We start from the raw sequence: 17,801 nt of genomic DNA, 5'->3' as shown, positions 1-17,801 counted from the left end.
TCCGCCCAGATCTGCGTCGTATTGGAGACCTTGTACATACTCGTACTGTAGGGCCTGGTCACCTCGCAGAAAAGCAGAGGTGCATTGCATCTGCTCGCTCGGCTAATGACTAAATGAAATACATAGCGAGAGCATTACAGTAGCATGGCATGGCATAGCATGGCAATAAATACCTCCCCAAAACCCCCCAATCCTCCTCCTCTCGAGGCATTTGATCGCTGCTCTGCTCTAGGCCTTACGCGACGCCCACGTCACCGCCAGGTGCCACTCACCAGCCATGACGATTCAATGAGCCGTACGGGATCCAAAGCCGCCCTCCATCACAAGCAAGGGATTAGCCTTTGGCACTACCAAGCATCGTCACGGCCCGGCAAACCCTCCAAGCGCAAAGCCATTCAGGAGCCTGTATTTCCATTGACATTGCACGCCTGAAACCCCGCATAAGAGAACTCTCTTGGTGTCTGATCAACCCATCGAATCCTTGCTCTGCCATATGCAAGGCAACAAAATCCAGCTCCTTTTTCACCAAACAAGCGTTGCGGTTCCTTACAGCATCTACCAGCTCGCCCCCTGTTTACCCTCAACTGCCATACGAGTGGTGCGAAACAGCATCTCGACTGACCCCGCCGTGCATCTCTTTTATCGTCTCCATCACCATGTCGCCAACCACCATTCCCTATACCGTTACCTACCGCTGCCCTGGGACAGAGCCTCCTGTGTTCCTAGCCGGGAACTTTACCGCCTTGGAGTGGGGGCTCCAGGAGATGGGCTACTCTCGCCAAGAAGGAGGTGAATACGTTTTTGAGTCGCGGGTTTTCGTTGAGCCCGGAAGGGAGTATCATTTCAAGTTCAAGGCTGGGAGAGAGGGCCCCTGGCTCTTGGATGAGAATAGGGCAACCGGTGAGTGCTCATCGTCTTCTCTACTACATCAGATCACCCCCCTGACAAGACATTGCTCATCCAGCTACCGACGAGTCGGGCAACCGCAACAACGTGTTGACACTGCCCAAGAGTTACGTATCCAAGATTAAAGACGATGAAGGAAGAAGGACTTCAACCCCTATTGAGCAAGTTGCTTCGGTTGCAGCCGAGGTTGCGGACGTAGCCTCAAACCTCGACAAGGTAGGATTAGGCGTCATGCCTTTGAACAATTTTCCAACGCGGTAACATCTAACAGACCGGATAGGACGACACGTCGTCGCCTCAGATTAGCGGGTCTGCCGGTGAGAGCGAAATTGACGAAGAACTCAAGACTCCATTATTTGCACACGAGTGTTTTGGCGCATACGAATTTGTCGACGATGCTTTAGACCACGATGCCCTTGATGACAGTAAACTGCGGCAGGATTCGAAGCCCAAGCTCACCGAGTACGACATTGACGATGTGGATATGAACGACCCTACTATCGAGCAGTTTCCATCAGACAAAACCTCCATTTTCAGTACCTTGCGCAAAATCCAATCCAGCCTAAGCGAGGACCAAGCCGTCATTGATGATCAACAGCCATCGCCTCGATTGGACGGGAGAAGATCAAGCGTAGACTCGGATGATAGTCTCTTGTCAGCAGGGTCCCTCAGTCCAGTCACTGCTAGAAAACGAGAAACCCGAATGTCAACTAGCAGCGGTCGAAATCGGTCTCTGGTATCGCTTGGATCCATTGCTGAAGAGCCCAAAACTCCTGGCCCCGAAGATGCTTCCCATCCAATGGCTACGTCTAGCTACCTCAAGAAGGGCACTGGTCGTGCGAAGAGCCCCACAATCGAGCAAGGCGAACACCTTATGATGAAGTAATCCACGGAATTCTCTGGGTGAACGCGATGCAAATACTGGACCGAGTCTACGGAATGGGAATGTAGTGACACGATGGACAGAACATGACGTCAGACCATATATATACGCTATAGGCCAACCGCAGTTAGCGGAGGATGTGTTTTCTTTTCTTTTTTTCCTTTGCACTTTGCAAGCAACCACCTGTCTGTGGAATTAGCATTTTCATGTGTCTGCTGCTTCTTATGAACTAAGCGCAATGAACATATCGTCTCTACAAGAATATGCATCTCTTTTCCTCCGTGCTTAGCATTAGCATTGAATACCAAAATCAAAGAGGCATTAGAGTAAAATCAACCACCGTGCTCCTTTCCTTTCCACTACGCAATGGTACTTTATTGCAGGAAATCCAGCCACTATCTACTAGGTAGATATATCATAAACTACTTTGTTGAATACAAGTAGTCAAGAGTTGCCATTTTCCCGTCTTCTGACACTGAAGTCGGGCCCGGGGTGCCGCCCAAACGGAGCCGGCGCTAGCACTACCGAACCGCACTCCGGGTCGATAAGCTCAAAGAAAAAAAAAAGTTGCAAATCTTGGTGCAACTCCTCCATTACACCAACGACTTCGCCATAATGCGCCGCGCAGCTACAAACTCAGTTTGCTTACGCTGTGTGCATACAATCAGAAGCCGCCCGTTACTACAGCCTTCAGTGATACCCTCAGTGATACCCTCAGTGCAGGCGTCGGTGCAACCATGCTTAGGCCAGCGCTTCTTCTCCCAGCGAGCCAAGGACAAGCCCTCGCGCATGGTCCTTGCCGACCAAGTTCACCGAGCACCACGCCTATCCCGAGATGAACGCAGACCACAACGAGAGAGGGTTGCAGGTCCATTCTCTGGAATGAACAGGAGGGTAGCCAATTTTGACCCAACCCGTGCGTCGACAAGAGCTCGTTCCGGCGATCGCAAATCGACTCAAGAGGAGGGCAGAAGGCGGCCGCAGGATGATAGAAAGGCGCTCAAGATGCAGCGTGCCTTGGCCTCGGTGTCGTACAACAAGCGCACGTCGCTAAAGGAGAAGATGCAGAGTTATGAGTCGTTTGATCAGTTTGATCTTCTCCCAGCTCTGAAATCGGCCGTTGTCGACGAGGTATTCGCAGGATTGGTGGATATTCGCCCAACGCCGGTACAGCGACTAGCAATTCCCGCTCTGCTGGGACAAAAGGAGCCAGGAGAGAAAAGGGTTGGGCATGAGGGGCAATCTTCGTTCTTGTTGGCAGCGGAGACGGGATCGGGGAAGACCCTCGCCTATCTGCTGCCAGCCATTGATGCGTTGAAGGCGGCCGAAGCACAAGATACGGAGATTCAAGCCTACAAAGAGCGAGCAGAGGTAGAGAGGGAGCGTCAAAAAGCTGCGGATTTCAAGGGAAAGCCTTTCGAGGAGCCTCACCCCACCATGGCCAGGCCCAAGGTCATTGTCTTGGTTCCTACGGCGGAGCTGGCTCACCAGGTTGGGCTTGTTGCCAAGAAGCTATCACATGTGACGAAATTCAAGACGGAGATATTATCATCCAATCTCAAGCCCCAGCAGATCCAGCGTAACCTGTACGGACCAAAGGGCGTCGATCTCATCATCTCAACACCTCACCTGCTGGCCTCGATTGCAGATTCTGATCCCAACATCCTCTCCCGAGTGTCCCATCTGATCATTGACGAAGCGGATTCACTGTTTGATCGAAGTTTCTCTTCTGTCACATCTAGCATCGTCGAGCGTTCATCGCCCTCGATGAAGCTGCTCATCTGCTGCTCAGCAACAATTCCGAGAAAGTTGAACAATTATCTGGCGACCAACTATCCCAAGATGATCAGAATCACGACACCAAACCTCCACGCTATCCCCCGACGAGTTCAACTTGGTGTCATCGATGTTTCGAAGGATCCCTACCGTAACAACAAAGATCTTGCTTGTGCCGACGTCATCTACACGATCGGAAGAGAGGCTTCTCAGCACGAAAATCTGGCCAAGGATGAAATTGACGTCCGTAGAGTCATGGTCTTTGTCAACGAGCGAGAAAAGACAGAGCAGGTTGCAGAGTATCTTCGCTCAAAGGGCATTGACGCGCAGGCACTGCACAGAGACACTCCCGAGAAGCGCCACGGCGAAATTCTAGAGACCTTTACAACAGCTGAGCCGCTGCGAATCATTGCATCACCGAATCCATCCCGCCACCGGTCCTTGACCAACGTCAAGGCACTGGTAGTGACTGACTTGGCGTCTCGAGGCATTGATACTTTAGCTGTTCGACACGTTATCCTGTATGACGTACCTCACACCACCATTGACTTTATCCACCGCCTAGGTCGTGCCGGAAGAATGGGGCGACGAGGAAGAGGTATTGTCCTTGTGGGTAATGACGACAGAAGAGATGTCGTTGCCGATGTGAAGAAGAGCATGTTTATGGGTCAGGCGCTCATTTAGACAGCAATAACGGATTGTGAGTGGTTCGTGGTTTATTATCTGGCATATTATGGGAACAACAAAAAGGGAAATGGGATCATTTGTGTGATTAAGAACCGTGTATACCAAACTAACTGTATTGACGAACCACGAGAGATGAACAGGGCTCAAGGCCTCTGGTGTGTAAGAATCTATGATTTGAGGATATATCTCCAATATGAAGAGAAATAATAGAAAAAGATAAAGCACATATAATCGGTTTTCTACATCTATATGCCTATGTAAGCATCGCATGTATGAGTTCAGTGATAACTTGAAGATGAGTGTGGTGAGGCTGAAGTACATGTACCAGGTACCGTACCATGCTAGCACTTTATTTTCACTTCTGATTTTTTGTATTTTTTTGGGCAGGGCCCCGCCAAAAAAGTGGCAGCCTCGCGAATCCTCCACTTCCGCCCGCGTCTGGACGCGTCAAGACTTTAAGCTAAATTAACCCTCACAGCCAAACTGTTGCCCAACTCACATCGTGGTGGTTCACGCAGCAGCAAACCGGGATTTTACTCTCCATTGTATTTTGGACGTGCCCATTGACCAAATCAACACGACTGGCCTGTTTTATTCCTCTTTAATCAGTTGCAATCACCAAAACATCGCCCTCCCTCTGTGCACTTCACGCTGATTGCAATGCCGCGGCCCGCGAGAGGACGTGGTCGTCCACCTCGAGCAGCCAGAGCTGTTGCAGAGCCAGCCAGCAGCAGTCCCAATGTTGCGATTGAAAAGAAGCCCGAAACGAGAGGACGGCCCCGGGGACGCCCCAGAAAGACTCCTTCACTTGCACGACTCAACATTAACGAGGATGATGCTATCAAAGGCGCAAACAGCTCTCGTGATGAGGCGCTCAAGGAGCTCGCCAACGAAGATGCGACAATGACAAGCGAGAGATCGGCGATGCGTGCAAGCTCACGAAGCTCAATAGAATTTGGTCGACATACCGCGACGACGCCTGGACACAACCGACGTACAAGTGGACTAGATCTGGGCGACAGTGATTTTGGCAACTTGGATGACAGCTTTGCGGAAGGTGATATTCCCGGTACGGCGCTCTCAGGGGATATTTCGACCTTGTCATACAGCGCCCTCCGCTCTCAGTCACGACGGTCTAGTTTCATAGGAAGAAACGATCCTCCGATTCGACCCAGCAGCCGCAGCGGAACTACCCCTAGGGTTGGCTCTTCTTTCAACCTGGGTCTCTTCAAGAGGCGTGCGCGAGAACCAAGTATTCTTGGTGCGAACCGGAAACCTCTTCATGATTCTTCAACGGTCGTCCAAGACTCTGAGGACAGTGAAGAGGAATTCGAGCCCGAGGCTGAGTCCACACCATTAAATAACAGGCGACGCACTCGCGGAAAGGACGAAATCGAAGAACCAGAATCACCAGAGGCTGGCGAGTCCTCCAACCCGAGGAAACGCAAAAGTCTAGAACTGCAGCAGAGTAGCTCACGGCCTGAGAAGGTTTCGAGAAGAGAACCTGGACCATCCAGACAGCCAGACGATCGGATCTTGTCTGAATTGCCAGATGCCCCTTCATCGCCTCAACAGGATGAATTGGATGACACCAGCGAGTCCGAAATATCAGAACTCTCCTCGCCTAGAGGACCCCCAGCCAGGCTCCCTCAACGCCCAGTCACACCAGTCAACCTAGAGGAAATTGCAGCTCCCCCAGCAAGCAGCGGATCGGAAGGGCCTGATATGTGGCCGGATATTCGATCACTAGCGAAGAAACGCCGCCGACCTTCCGTCACCACTCCCTCGCGTCTTTCTAACCTCTCCGACATGTCCTCGCCCCCTTCACTGACACATTCACCAAACTTCGACACAGCCAAGACCGGCAAGACGCGAGGGCGACCACCATCACGACAGCAGGCCTCGCCCAAGATGACTACGGCTGATCTTACGAGCTTGCTGCCCAAGCGGCGATACAAGAAGTCGCGCGATCCGCTCGGCCTCGAGAGCGATGAAGAGCTTGATACCTCAGGACTGGGCCATGAGGATGATGAACTGTCTCATCTAGACACCCAGACGGCACGCCGGCGGAAGAGGGGAAGACCACCTCGCTCAGCTTCTCGTGGTGGCAAACCTGGTGGTTCATCTCGACGCCTCAGATCACGCTCTCGCCATTCGTCAGACAAGGAAAATGCACAAGACGATGGCAGAGGCAACGATAGCAATGAGAGCGAAGATGAGGATGAGGGGGAGGGTGTGAGCAGGTTTATTCCTCTCGCGGATAATACCTTTGACGAAGCAACCACCGGAGGCCCAGCCAACGCCGTTCCTACTGAGGAGCTGAAGCAAGCGAGCAGCAAATTCAAAGAAGTAGACAAGTGGGAGTTGGAATTTGAGGAGGTGGCGGAGGCGTCCTCGCCCCAGGATGGACGATGATGTGCTTGGTATGTCTTGTTTTGTTACGCATGTTAGCCCTTTTATTGCGCTGTCTCGGTTGCAGCATTATGCCATGTCTTTGCAGTGTCTTTGTAACTATTATACGCTTTTCACACATTCAAAGTGTTTGATGAAGGCATAGTTGAAGGGAGGGGGCGTAGGTCTGGGTTGGTCGGGTTGGATTTGTACTTCTCAATGTTGATATCCATGGTTTCGTATCTTGTTGCTTCCTCCCCATCTCTTTTCTATGAGAGTCATTGAAGAGCTTTTGCCACGCTCCAGCCTATTATATTTCAAAAATGAACAGTTTACAAAAATATCCTAATCTTCGTACCTAATCCCTCCTAAACGCCTTTTCATGATTACGCCCTTCTAAATAGACAAATATCTTCCGTGATCTTTTACTTTCGCTTCGTATTTACCCAATTAATGCTGCGCTGCTAGTGATACCGCTTCTATCTTATGTTCGACAACTTCCAGGAATGGATCCAGAGCATTGGGATCTCGTAAAGCGATGGTGATATCATCGGGCAACCTTCCTGATCTCCACAGAGCCTGTAGCACATTAGCCAAAAAATCGCCTGCAAAAAAAGCCTTCCAAGTGTTTGGTTGCCTAGCGCACACTCACATTCTTGACGTCGGCAAACTTGGACTCTTTTGCAGTGTACTCGCGCAACACTTCGTCTGTCTCGAAATCCACATAGATCCTCGTGTCTCGCAACCGCACCAAGACGTTGTCCAGACGCATAAACAGGCGGCACAGCAGCAACATGCGCTTGTCGTGAACTCTCAGCTTAGCGCTGTACAGCGAAATGCCGTTATCATCGAGCTCGCTCTCGTACAAAACGACCTCGTCGAAGAAGAGAATCGGATCACGCCGTTTCAGCAGCTCAATGGGAATCTGCTTCTCCGTAGGCGCAAAGGCGGCAGTGCCGTCGACAGTGCCAGCATATGTCGTGGAGTAACTCCAGTCATAGGGCTCAACGACCTCCTTGATGTTCTGAGTCGTCTCCTCGCGCGTGCTCTCCCAGTCGCGGGCGTAGGCGACGCGCAGCATGTGCTTATCAGTCTTGTCGACGGCGTCGAGGGCGTCGGTGGTGTTGAAGTTTAGGGTCCAGTTGGAGGGCGTGTGAGTGATAGAGACGAGGTTGTCGCCAAAGATCATCTCGGGCACGGGGATGCCGAGCTTCGCCTCGAGGGCGTCAATGGCGGCGGATTTGGAGATGGGGAGCTTGCGGGTCGAGATGCGGAAGTTGTTCTGCGTGTGCGAGGTTGTTGCCGCGGCGAGGGCGTCGGGGCTGGGATAAGGCTCGTTGGGAGATGTTACGTGGTTCATTGTGGGCGGCGGTGGTGGTGGAAGCATTGTCGAGAGTTGTTGGAGAGGGTGGATGAAGTTGGAGGATTGGAGGTCGGGATGCCAAAGTTGAGAAGAGCTATGGTGGGGTTTTGGGGAATGGGATAGCGGGGTGGTTGAAAAGCCATAGGATGATGGATATTCACGACTAGGCTGTTGCGCAGTTACACGTTACAACATCAATGCCATACGGACTTTTTTTTTCTCTTATATTCAAATTAAATTTTATCAACCTCCAGCTTGCAGTAATTTGAACTCTCAATGAAGATTAGTTGGCGGTGATGCGATTTGCAATACAGATGCATAACAAACCTTGTCTTGCTTGTAAGTCAATCATCTGTATTAGTAGTGTCATTCCACCTTTTCTGCAGCCCAATCGTGATCAATTCTCTTTAAATGCCAATTCTTCAAGGAGATTAATCCGATTTTTAAGCCAAAGCAATTTTATTTGTAAGTGAAAGAGAAAAATCAAGTACAATAAAGGCCCGTTGAGTTTTACAAGCTAAGAGAGCATTCACAGTTGCAATACACCAATCCCTACGGTTCTAAGTGCATGTCGATCCTTTTGAGTTAAGTATGCCGGTACGGCAAAAAGTTTATTAATAGCAGAGACCAAAAACGTTAATTCTGCCTGGGCATTTTACCACTCTATCAAGTTTTAATCCGATTTTATACTGTCTCAAACCCAACCAAAAGATTTGGGGCGCTACTCAGGTACATGTAGGGTAGATTTAGTACCTACTAAGGTAGGTAAGGAAACGCAGATGAAGCGAAGGAGAAGGGCACTGCTCAATGAGAAAGGGTGGCATGCATCTTTTATAGACAACTGAAAATGAGGCTCGTATCTATAATGGGGATTCCTTGCATGTAGTGAGTATACTTGATTGCGATTGAGATATCAATCTTGTACAGAGCAGAGGTTAAAACAGCATTCCTAGCTCTAGTGTTTATATGTCGCATAATATCGTTACCTGCGATTTGCACTCCTTTTATAAACTGATACTCTCAATGCACGTCAATTTTACTCAAATTCTCACTTGTTATATGAACATGTCGTTGGCTACTACTAATCTCTGCAAGGGAGTTAAATTGTCGCTGAGTTGATCCCTGCCATTGGCCGGAGCCCCTAAGACCCCCTAAGACGATTTGGTCCGCCCCAGCACAGGATTGCGGCTTAGTCATACCAATATTGGCCCGCTGTTGCCCCGACAACATTGGACTGCAAAAGACAACATGATTTACCCCCGTCGCTGCCACAGCCGCACTCCGGCAAACTCTCCTCACTTATACCTGCAAAATCCAGCGACCACCACATCTGCCCAACTGCCATCTCCAAGTCTCCAAGGCAGTCAAGCAACATGACTACACGCACGCTTGAGTCGCGCTTGGAGCGCATCTCTATTCAAGACGAAAACGACGTCGGTGAAGCCACCAAGATCTACTCAAAGACCAAGGTATGTCCAGCGCCTCTGCAAGCCCGATTATCGTTAGAGGAGATATTAACCTGGATCTAGTTAACAACGACGTCAACCACCACCAGGGCAAACCATTTCAAGGTAGCTCTTCAGTCTCAAAGCAACAACGTCAACGCAGTTGCGTCCGTCACCCTCCCTTCACAAGCGGCCCAGAGAAAACCGCCTCCACCCATCAATCCTGCTTCACCGCCCCCAGCAAGAAGGCCTCTGCCCGCTCCCACAGCCCGAGTCAAAGAGGAGAAAGAAAAGGAAAGGGAGAGAGTAAGAGAAAAGGAGAAGGAAAGGGAAAAAGAAAAGGAGGTTGAGAAAGATGTCGATGAGACCAAATCAGCTCTGACGGAGCAGCCAAGCGTACCCAAACAGTTCCATCTGGGCATGTTTGAGATTGGACGGCCTCTGGGAAAGGGCAAGTTTGGTCGCGTTTACCTTGCCAGGGAGCGGACAAGCGGCTTCATCTGTGCTTTGAAGGTGCTTCACAAGAGCGAGCTTCAGGCCGGGGGAGGTGTGGAGAAGCAGGTTCGGCGTGAAATCGAGATCCAGAGCAACCTACGGCATCCGAACATTCTGCAGCTTTACGGCCATTTCCACGATAGCAAGAGAGTCTTTTTGATCCTCGAGTATGCTGGAAAGGGCGAGCTGTATAAGCACTTGCGAAAGGAGACCAAGTTCCCCGAATGGAAGGCGGCACAGTATGTTGCTCAGATGGCTTCTGCGCTGCAGTATCTTCACAGAAAGCATGTTATTCACCGTGATATCAAGCCTGAGAATATTCTCGTTGGTATTCACGGTGAAATCAAGATTTCCGACTTTGGCTGGAGTGTACACGCCCCCAACAACAGACGGAAAACGCTGTGCGGCACGCTTGATTATCTTCCCCCGGAAATGATCAAGCCCGGCTCTTCGGACAACTACTACAACGAAAAGGTTGACCTCTGGAGCTTGGGTGTGTTGACGTACGAGTTCCTCGTTGGTGAGGCTCCTTTCGAAGATACTCCTGTTATGACGCAGCGAAGGATCGCCCGTGCAGACATGCAAATCCCCAAGTTCGTCAGCTCAGAGGCTGCTGATCTCATCAAGAGAGTGAGTACTTGGATCCCCCCAAGATAATGAAATGATTGGCCAGCTAACAAGCAATGAACAGCTTTTGGTTCTTGACCCCGAGAAGCGTATTCCTCTCGAAGATGTACAGAGCCACCCTTGGATCATCAAGCATTGCGTCAAGGGTGAACGAGCTACCAATCGCGAGAAGAGTTCCTGATTTGCTTCCACATGATACATGGTACATGCAAGCAAGCAATTTGTTTCCCTCTTTTTCTAGTCTGATGACTTGTTTGGCCGCTGGAGTTGGGTGTGTAAGATTTGAGCTGAGATTTGCCTTGCATAAGGAGGAGTTTACGGAGTTTTTCTTCTTTTTGCCTTTCCTTTCGGGGTGTTCACATGGGAGCAGCAGAGCGTTTAAGCCAGATATTTGTTCTTTTGGGGTATCTTTTAATGACGTTGAAAGTTAAAAGCTAAGTGTCATGCGAGGAGATGCGCTGGGGCTAGACGTTATCGTACATCATAGGGTCTATATTTTACAAGGCATTCAAATTTCACCTATACACCTCATCAAAGGGTCTGGTGTCTGAGAAGCACGAGTCCCAGACTTCGTTGACCACTTTTGTCGCTTGCACGTCATCTTTACATCTCGGTCGAGCCATGACTGATCGAATAGCTCTAGAACGAACGCAGTTCTGGAATTGCTGGGTCAGAGCCCAGTTGCCTCGGGTGAAGAATTCTCTGCTCCAGCGACATTCTCCGCTTAGCATCGATGCACGAATCTATTGTTCGACAAGTGTCAGTCTCGAGGATCAGTTTGGCGATTGTTCAATTCCGCTTGAGGCATTTCAGGTAGGCACAAAAGTACTAACCTCTGTGCACGCAGCATGCTTCAAGTCTTTATCGCCCATCCAGTCCACCTGCCACCTGAGATGGTCCCACGCATGTACCATCTCGTGTGCCAGCGTATCTTCCAGGTGTTTACGGTCGCGGATCTCGTTTGCGCAAATCAAGATGCCGTGATTGGGGCTGAAGCCTCCCGACTGCCGATGTACCTGGCCATCCTCTTCCAGCCGCGCAGGGCACCGACGGCACAACACGTTTGAAGCATCCAGCTTGCCATTGAGGTCTTGGATCTTGCCTGACAGGAAGCGGACGGCGGGTGAATATGTAAAGAGCCAGTCGCGGTACTCGTCGCAGCGCTTGCAATCACGTTCCTCGTGGACCTTGTATCGCCATTCGCGGTAGTGGAAGAGGCCCTCGGGAGTCATCTGGCCTGACAGGATTCGGAAGTAGTTCATCCACCATTTCATCTGCGGGTCGAAGCCGGTTCGAGCTGGATCATTGACGACTTCCTTTGCGGGTTTCGGCGAAGCAGAGCCAGCCGGAGCTGGGGGGGTCGGCGATGCGCCGGATGCCATGGCTGTAGGGTGTGTATGTAAAATTGGAAAGGAGAAGGATGCAAGGGGTGCTTTAGAACAGTTTCTCCTTTTTGAAAATGCCAAGTGGAATGGTAGGGTGAGACAATGGAAGGGAATCTCATGCCACTGGAAGATTGGATGAGGTGATGAAGTTGCCTCACCTAATACATGTTGTCCAGAATTCTGCCGCAAAGCTCAGGGCGGTGAGGGCGCCTTTTTTCAGGCGGGTTGCGGTTCCGGCTTATCTTATCGCAGGTACATGCCTGTCCTTGTCAGAAGCTGGCCATTAAGAAGAAAGAAACTCCAAATAGCCGACTTTGGATGAGCAAGGAGGGGCGATCTCGGACTTGCAGCGACAGGCCCCTTGAAAGCGATTTTCATCTCAACAAGGCGATCAAGTCCAATGAACTAAGCCGACATATTTCGATTGCGCCAATTAGCTTCCTCAGGCAGAGCACAGGTCGCGACAGGGGAAGTTGGCGAAAATGTCTGAAGATATTACTCAGAGTAAGCCCAGCCAGCCTATACTATGACGAGCCGTCATGTCTCATTTACTTTAATAGCGGTGGGCGTCTAGGACGCCCTTCCGTGCTTTGGCTCATTGCATTTCATGCTGTTTCTTGGTTTTATTTATTTCTAGCCGAATTTATTGTATTGTTTTCCTATTCCAACGCATTGTTTGCTATGTGCTTTCTTCAATGTTTTAAGACTTGGTATCTTGTCTAACTTTTTTGCGTTCGGCCAATTCAAGACGACGGCGTGGCGGCCATGAGGAAGCCGAAGCCGCTGACTGTTGTCATTAAGCTGGGTGAGTACAATGTCAATGTAGACGATGACGACCTGTTTCTAACGGCCAGCGAAACAAAGGGACGAGCTCAATTGTCGACGAAAACACCCATGAACCTCTACTTCCTATCCTGACGTTGATTGTGGACACGGCGGTCAAGCTACGCAAGGATGGCCATCGAGTGGTCATTGTCTCTTCGGGAGCCATTGGCGTCGGTCTTCGCCGTATGGACGTAGCGAAGCGTCCCAAGCATTTGGCCCAGTTGCAGGCAAGGCTGCTCTCATAGAACCCAGTGGAGTGAACCAAGCAATCTAACATACTCATAGGCATTAGCAGCAATCGGCCAGTGCCGGCTCATTAGTCTCTGGGATAGCTTGTTTGCTCATCTGACACAACCGGTAGCTCAGATTCTACTTACACGAAATGACATTGCTGATGTATGATGCTACTATCCACGACAATCTAACTAACAAGGACACTACCAAGCTGACCGCGAACGATGCTTTTTCTCTTTAGCGAACGCGATACCTCAATGCTCAAAGCACAGTCAACGAACTATTAGACATGGGAGTCATCCCCATTGTGAATGAAAACGATACCCTGGCAGTTTCCGAAATCAAATTTGGCGATAATGATACCCTTTCAGCGATTACTGCGGCTATGATACACGCAGATCTCCTATTTCTCATGACGGATGTCGACTGTTTATACGATAAGAATCCGAGAAGCAACCCCGATGCTAAGCCCATCGAAATTGTCGAGGATATTTCGGCCCTCGAAGCGGATGGTATGTTGTGCTTCCAGAGTGCATCAAACGTGGAGCTAGCTAACGGTAAACAAAAAATAGTCTCAAGTGCCGGATCAGCGTTGGGTACTGGTGGTATGAGCACCAAGATCATTGCCGCGCGACTCGGGACGTCGGCGGGCGTGACAACAATCATCACTAGGTCGTCCAATCCAGGCAACATCCTGAGCATCGTGCGCTACCTCCATCAGTCCCAGCCTTCAAGATCAGCATCGTCCGTGTCGCTCAATCTCATTGCTGCATCAGAGAATCTAGAGACAAGACCAGCTCCGCCATTGCATACAAGATTTCTGCCTTCAACCGACCCAATTCGAGACCGCCACTTTTGGCTCCTCCACACCCCCAACCCCCATGGCACGCTGTACATCGACGAAGGAGCCCACAAAGCGCTCCTTAACAAGGCTGGCCTGCTCCCCGTTGGTGTGGTTGATGTCGAGGGCAATTTTGCCCAGCAAGAAGTCGTCCGGCTCATCGTAGTCAACCGACGATCAGTTCCCGGTCTAGATGGAAAGCGCTGGGAGGGCTTGGGACTGGAAGTTGGACGAGCTCTGGTCAACTATGCCGCCCCTGAAATCTCGAGGATCTTGGGCCATCAGAGTACAGAGATTCGAGGCATACTGGGCTATGCGGATAGTGAATATGTTGCGCACCGTTCACACATTGGCATTTTTAGGGCGGAGAGCAGGTCTGCGACTCCGACGAGAGAGTTGCGCTAGTTGAGTAGAGGGAGATTACTTTTTCGAATAGATTGGTTTATGACTGTATAGAGGATAAAAAGGGATCAAATGGAATTTAGCCTCTTGAAATTTAGGAATGAGTGGTGGATAAAATCAATGGCAAACCGGCATACATTAACACCTATATCGACTTGCCTTCAATAGTTACATTTGCCAGGCCGAGTCACCTTTTCCCATATAGCAGCGCCTCTTGAAGTGAAAGAATAGACGAAGCATCTGATGAGGTGATGAAATTAAGCAAAACTCACCTTCTATTTCACCATCCAGGTTAGTAGTATTTTATTCTATTTCCCCCTGCTCCTACCTTAGGTATACTACTCGTATACGTGTATAATGGAATTCATGTGAAGTTGCAAGGACAAGTTTAGTTTCAACCCGCTCTGGACTAGCGCCCTCTGTAGATAGCGTGCAGGGTCTGTCTGGCCAAGTCCAGTCCAGTGGAGGGGCAGCCGAAGCCGGGCTGTAAAGAGTCAATCGGCCACTGCAAGGTTAGATCCCTGGTGGGCCACCGGCCGTTGGAGTCACACGCGGGCACACACAACTTTTGTCTAGATGTTTCTCCCCTCTATCTCTAACCCCACCATTCCGTGCCAGAGGAAACCAGTGCGGCCTGAGTTTTTGTGACTCGCGCCCTCTTTCCTCCAACGTTAAAACTCTGGTGGATGAAGCCAATTCGACATTTGCTCTCCTCCCCAGCAACTCTCGCCCGCCTCAGATCCGGACTCGCCCCGCGCCAGACTCGGCCTGCTGCAGTGCTGTGCCGTCGCACCTTGTCAGCCTCATCAAAGCTTTGCGCATTCCAGCCTCTCAAGCCGCAAAACCCCAAAGCCGGCGCCATGTCTTTGTCCGCCACGACTCTCAAGGGCCAGCCCCTGGACAAGGTTGTCCTCGACGCCATGCTGCGGCGACGCATGTTCTACACGCCTTCCTTCGAGATCTACGGCGGCGTGGGTGGTCTCTACGACTACGGCCCGCCAGGCTGTGCCCTCCAGGCCAACATCGTCGACCTGTGGCGGAAACACTTTGTCCTGGAGGAGGACATGCTCGAGGTGGACTGCACTGCCTTGACTCCCCACGATGTTCTCAAGACCAGTGGCCACGTCGACAAGTTTGCCGACTGGATGTGCAAGGACCCCAAGAACGGCGAAATCCTACGAGCCGACCACTTCGTCGAGGCCATCCTCGAGGCCCGGCTCAAGGGCGACAAGGAGGCCCGTGGCCAAAAGGTGGAGGAGAAGGAGGTCGACCCTAAGAAGAAGAAGAAGGCCAAGTCCGCAGCCGCCGTCAAGCTTGACGATGCTGTTGTCCAGGAGTACGAGGAGGTGCTCGCCAAGATCGACAACTATGGCGGTCCTGAGCTCGGCGAGCTTATCAAGAAGTACGACCTCAAGAACCCTGAGACTGGCGTGCTTCCGTCAGAGCCCGTGGCCTTCAACCTCATGTTCCAGACATCCATCGGACCGAGCAGCAACCTGCCCGGATACCTGCGTCCCGAGACTGCTCAGGGCCAGTTCCTCAACTTTGCCAAGCTTCTCGAATTCAACCAGTCCCAGATGCCCTTTGCCTCGGCCTCCATCGGAAAGTCATACCGAAACGAGATTTCTCCCCGTGCCGGTCTCTTGCGTGTGCGAGAGTTCCTGATGGCTGAGATTGAGCACTTTGTCGACCCCGAGGGTGGCAAGAAGCACAGCCGCTTCCACGAGGTTGAGGACGTTGAGCTGGTTCTGCTGGACCGCCACGTTCAGCTCTCTGGAAAGACGGAGACGAAGAAGATGACCATTGGCCAGGCCGTCAAGGACGGTGTTGTTGATAACGAGACCCTTGGATACTTCCTTGCCCGTATCCATCTCTTCATGAAGAGAATTGGTGTCGACCTGTCCAAGATGCGTTTCCGACAGCACATGGCCAACGAAATGGCCCACTACGCCTGCGACTGCTGGGACGCTGAGCTGTTGACCTCGACTGGCTGGGTTGAGTGCGTTGGCTGTGCCGACCGCAGTGCCTATGACTTGACCGTCCATGCCAAGAAGACTGGCGCTCCTTTGGTCGTTCGTGAGCGACTCGACGAGCCCAAGGTCATTGAGGAGTGGCAAATCGATATTCAAAAGAAGAAGTTTGGTCCCCTATTCAAGAAGGATGCCAAGACAGTGGAGACTGCCTTGGAGGCTACCTCGCAAGAGCAGCGTGAGAAGCTGGCCAAGGAGCTGACTGAGACTGGAAAGATTGTCCTGGACGTGGAGGGCATTGCCGATGGCAAGGCCACTATCGACAAGGACTCAGTCGCTATTGAGTTCCGCAAGAGAGTGGAGAACACTCGCGAGTTCACGCCCAATGTCATTGAGCCGTCATTTGGTATTGGCCGTATTCTCTACTCGCTCATTGAGCACAACTACTGGACCCGTGCCAGCGATGGTGGTGATGAGTCTCGTGGTGTATGTGTTTCCCCTCCCTTGTTCTTTTCCACATGGAATGATTTTTTGAAACATTTACTAACGATGAATTTCGTTTTACAGGTCCTGTCTTTCCCACCTACCGTGGCCCCGACCAAGGTCCTTCTGGTGCCCCTGTCATCCAACCCGCAATTCAAGCCCGCGGTCAAGGCTCTTTCTCAGAAGCTGCGAAGCCTCGGCGTCTCCAGCCGTGTAGATGACTCATCTGCCAGTATCGGTAAGCGATACAGCCGTAATGATGAGCTCGGTACGCCGCTTGGCATCACCGTCGATTTCCAGACCCTTCAGGACGGCTCCATTACATTGAGAGATCGTGACTCGACCACTCAGGTCCGAGCTGAGGAGAGCAAGATTCTGGATGCCATTAAATCACTTGTAGATGGCAGCAAGAACTGGGAGACTGTTGCGGGCGAGCTCCCCAAGTTCGAGGGGCAGGAGGTTGAGGTCGTCGCCCGATAGATGGTTAGAGGTTAGATCTAGATGATGGAAAGAAGATGATTTGATGAAAACAAAAAAGTTGAATCTCATATAGTTGAGAGTCGGTTATATGTCACGTCTGCTTTGTACAGGAAGATTTGTTAGTTGCTTCAGATAGAAAGATCTATTAAAGAAGAATCTACAGATGTACAAGCATTACCATGCTACGATGTTGCAAGGTATGAACTGTTGTTACCCTGTAAGCTGAACAGAATTGCAGATGCCAATGCCTGGCAACTGGTGATGACTACGCATACAGGCGGCGGAGACTAGGTTCTGTGGTAGATAGATCGGCATATGTAGCTAACAACAGGAGCAAACCTGCATACTCGTACATATCAAAACGGTTGCCGACGCATCCCTGTCGCTCCATCTTCATTGGGCGGGGGCCTGCTCGCGCGCGCGTACTCGTACTTAGTACTACCATGTGTTGGTGATTTATTACACTTTGGTTATTCTTTTCTCTATCATGGCAGCCTCGTGAGCCTACTCGCACATGCTGTAAACTCCGAGGTTTGTGTAATCCCACATCGTGTACATGTAGTATTGCTCTTCGGGTTTAAGCATGGAGGTGGATGTCACGAACCAAT

General features: G+C 50.9%; 6 protein-coding genes across 6 annotated transcripts; 4 read left to right on the top strand and 2 right to left on the bottom strand.

Annotated features, from left to right (window-relative positions):
* Positions 1-656: 656 nt before the first annotated feature.
* M431DRAFT_81148 (hypothetical protein) lies at positions 657-6,667 on the top strand (the record flags this gene model as incomplete). Its single annotated transcript, XM_024923006.1, has 6 exons — positions 657-900; positions 965-1,122; positions 1,187-1,788; positions 1,926-1,974; positions 2,309-4,224; positions 4,930-6,667. 6 exons carry the CDS (start codon positions 657-659, stop codon positions 6,665-6,667), a joined length of 4,707 nt encoding a protein of 1,568 aa, XP_024776317.1.
* Positions 6,668-7,093: 426 nt separating this feature from the next.
* Positions 7,094-8,003, bottom strand: M431DRAFT_480293 (hypothetical protein; the record flags this gene model as incomplete). Its single annotated transcript, XM_024915851.1, has 2 exons — positions 7,094-7,222; positions 7,296-8,003. 2 exons carry the CDS (start codon positions 8,001-8,003, stop codon positions 7,094-7,096), a joined length of 837 nt encoding a protein of 278 aa, XP_024776316.1.
* Positions 8,004-9,379: 1,376 nt separating this feature from the next.
* M431DRAFT_3775 (hypothetical protein) lies at positions 9,380-10,754 on the top strand (the record flags this gene model as incomplete). Its single annotated transcript, XM_024914686.1, has 3 exons — positions 9,380-9,475; positions 9,536-10,576; positions 10,638-10,754. The coding sequence occupies 3 exons, from the start codon at positions 9,380-9,382 to the stop codon at positions 10,752-10,754; spliced, it is 1,254 nt and encodes a 417-aa protein (XP_024776315.1).
* A 334-nt stretch (positions 10,755-11,088) lies between these two features.
* M431DRAFT_518381 (hypothetical protein) lies at positions 11,089-12,133 on the bottom strand (the record flags this gene model as incomplete). Its single annotated transcript, XM_024920366.1, has 2 exons — positions 11,407-12,133; positions 11,089-11,316 (listed from the first exon to the last, which is right to left on the bottom strand). Exons 1-2 carry the CDS (start codon positions 11,953-11,955, stop codon positions 11,089-11,091), a joined length of 777 nt encoding a protein of 258 aa, XP_024776314.1. The 5' UTR covers positions 11,956-12,133.
* An 85-nt stretch (positions 12,134-12,218) lies between these two features.
* Positions 12,219-14,522, top strand: M431DRAFT_506399 (hypothetical protein). The gene is made up of 6 exons (XM_024918799.1): positions 12,219-12,462; positions 12,707-12,763; positions 12,823-13,010; positions 13,069-13,179; positions 13,259-13,529; positions 13,590-14,522. Exons 1-6 carry the CDS (start codon positions 12,441-12,443, stop codon positions 14,261-14,263), a joined length of 1,323 nt encoding a protein of 440 aa, XP_024776313.1. The 5' UTR covers positions 12,219-12,440; the 3' UTR covers positions 14,264-14,522.
* Positions 14,523-15,120: 598 nt separating this feature from the next.
* Positions 15,121-17,193, top strand: M431DRAFT_81396 (hypothetical protein; the record flags this gene model as incomplete). The annotated part of the gene is made up of 2 exons (XM_024923037.1): positions 15,121-16,716; positions 16,798-17,193. 2 exons carry the CDS (start codon positions 15,121-15,123, stop codon positions 17,191-17,193), a joined length of 1,992 nt encoding a protein of 663 aa, XP_024776312.1.
* Between the last annotated feature and the right edge of the window lie 608 nt (positions 17,194-17,801).

The sequence above is a fragment of the Trichoderma harzianum genome, assembly GCF_003025095.1.
Source record: "Trichoderma harzianum CBS 226.95 unplaced genomic scaffold M431scaffold_4, whole genome shotgun sequence".
NCBI lineage: Eukaryota > Fungi > Ascomycota > Sordariomycetes > Hypocreales > Hypocreaceae > Trichoderma > Trichoderma harzianum.
This window is presented reverse-complemented; position numbering and strand designations above follow the sequence as displayed.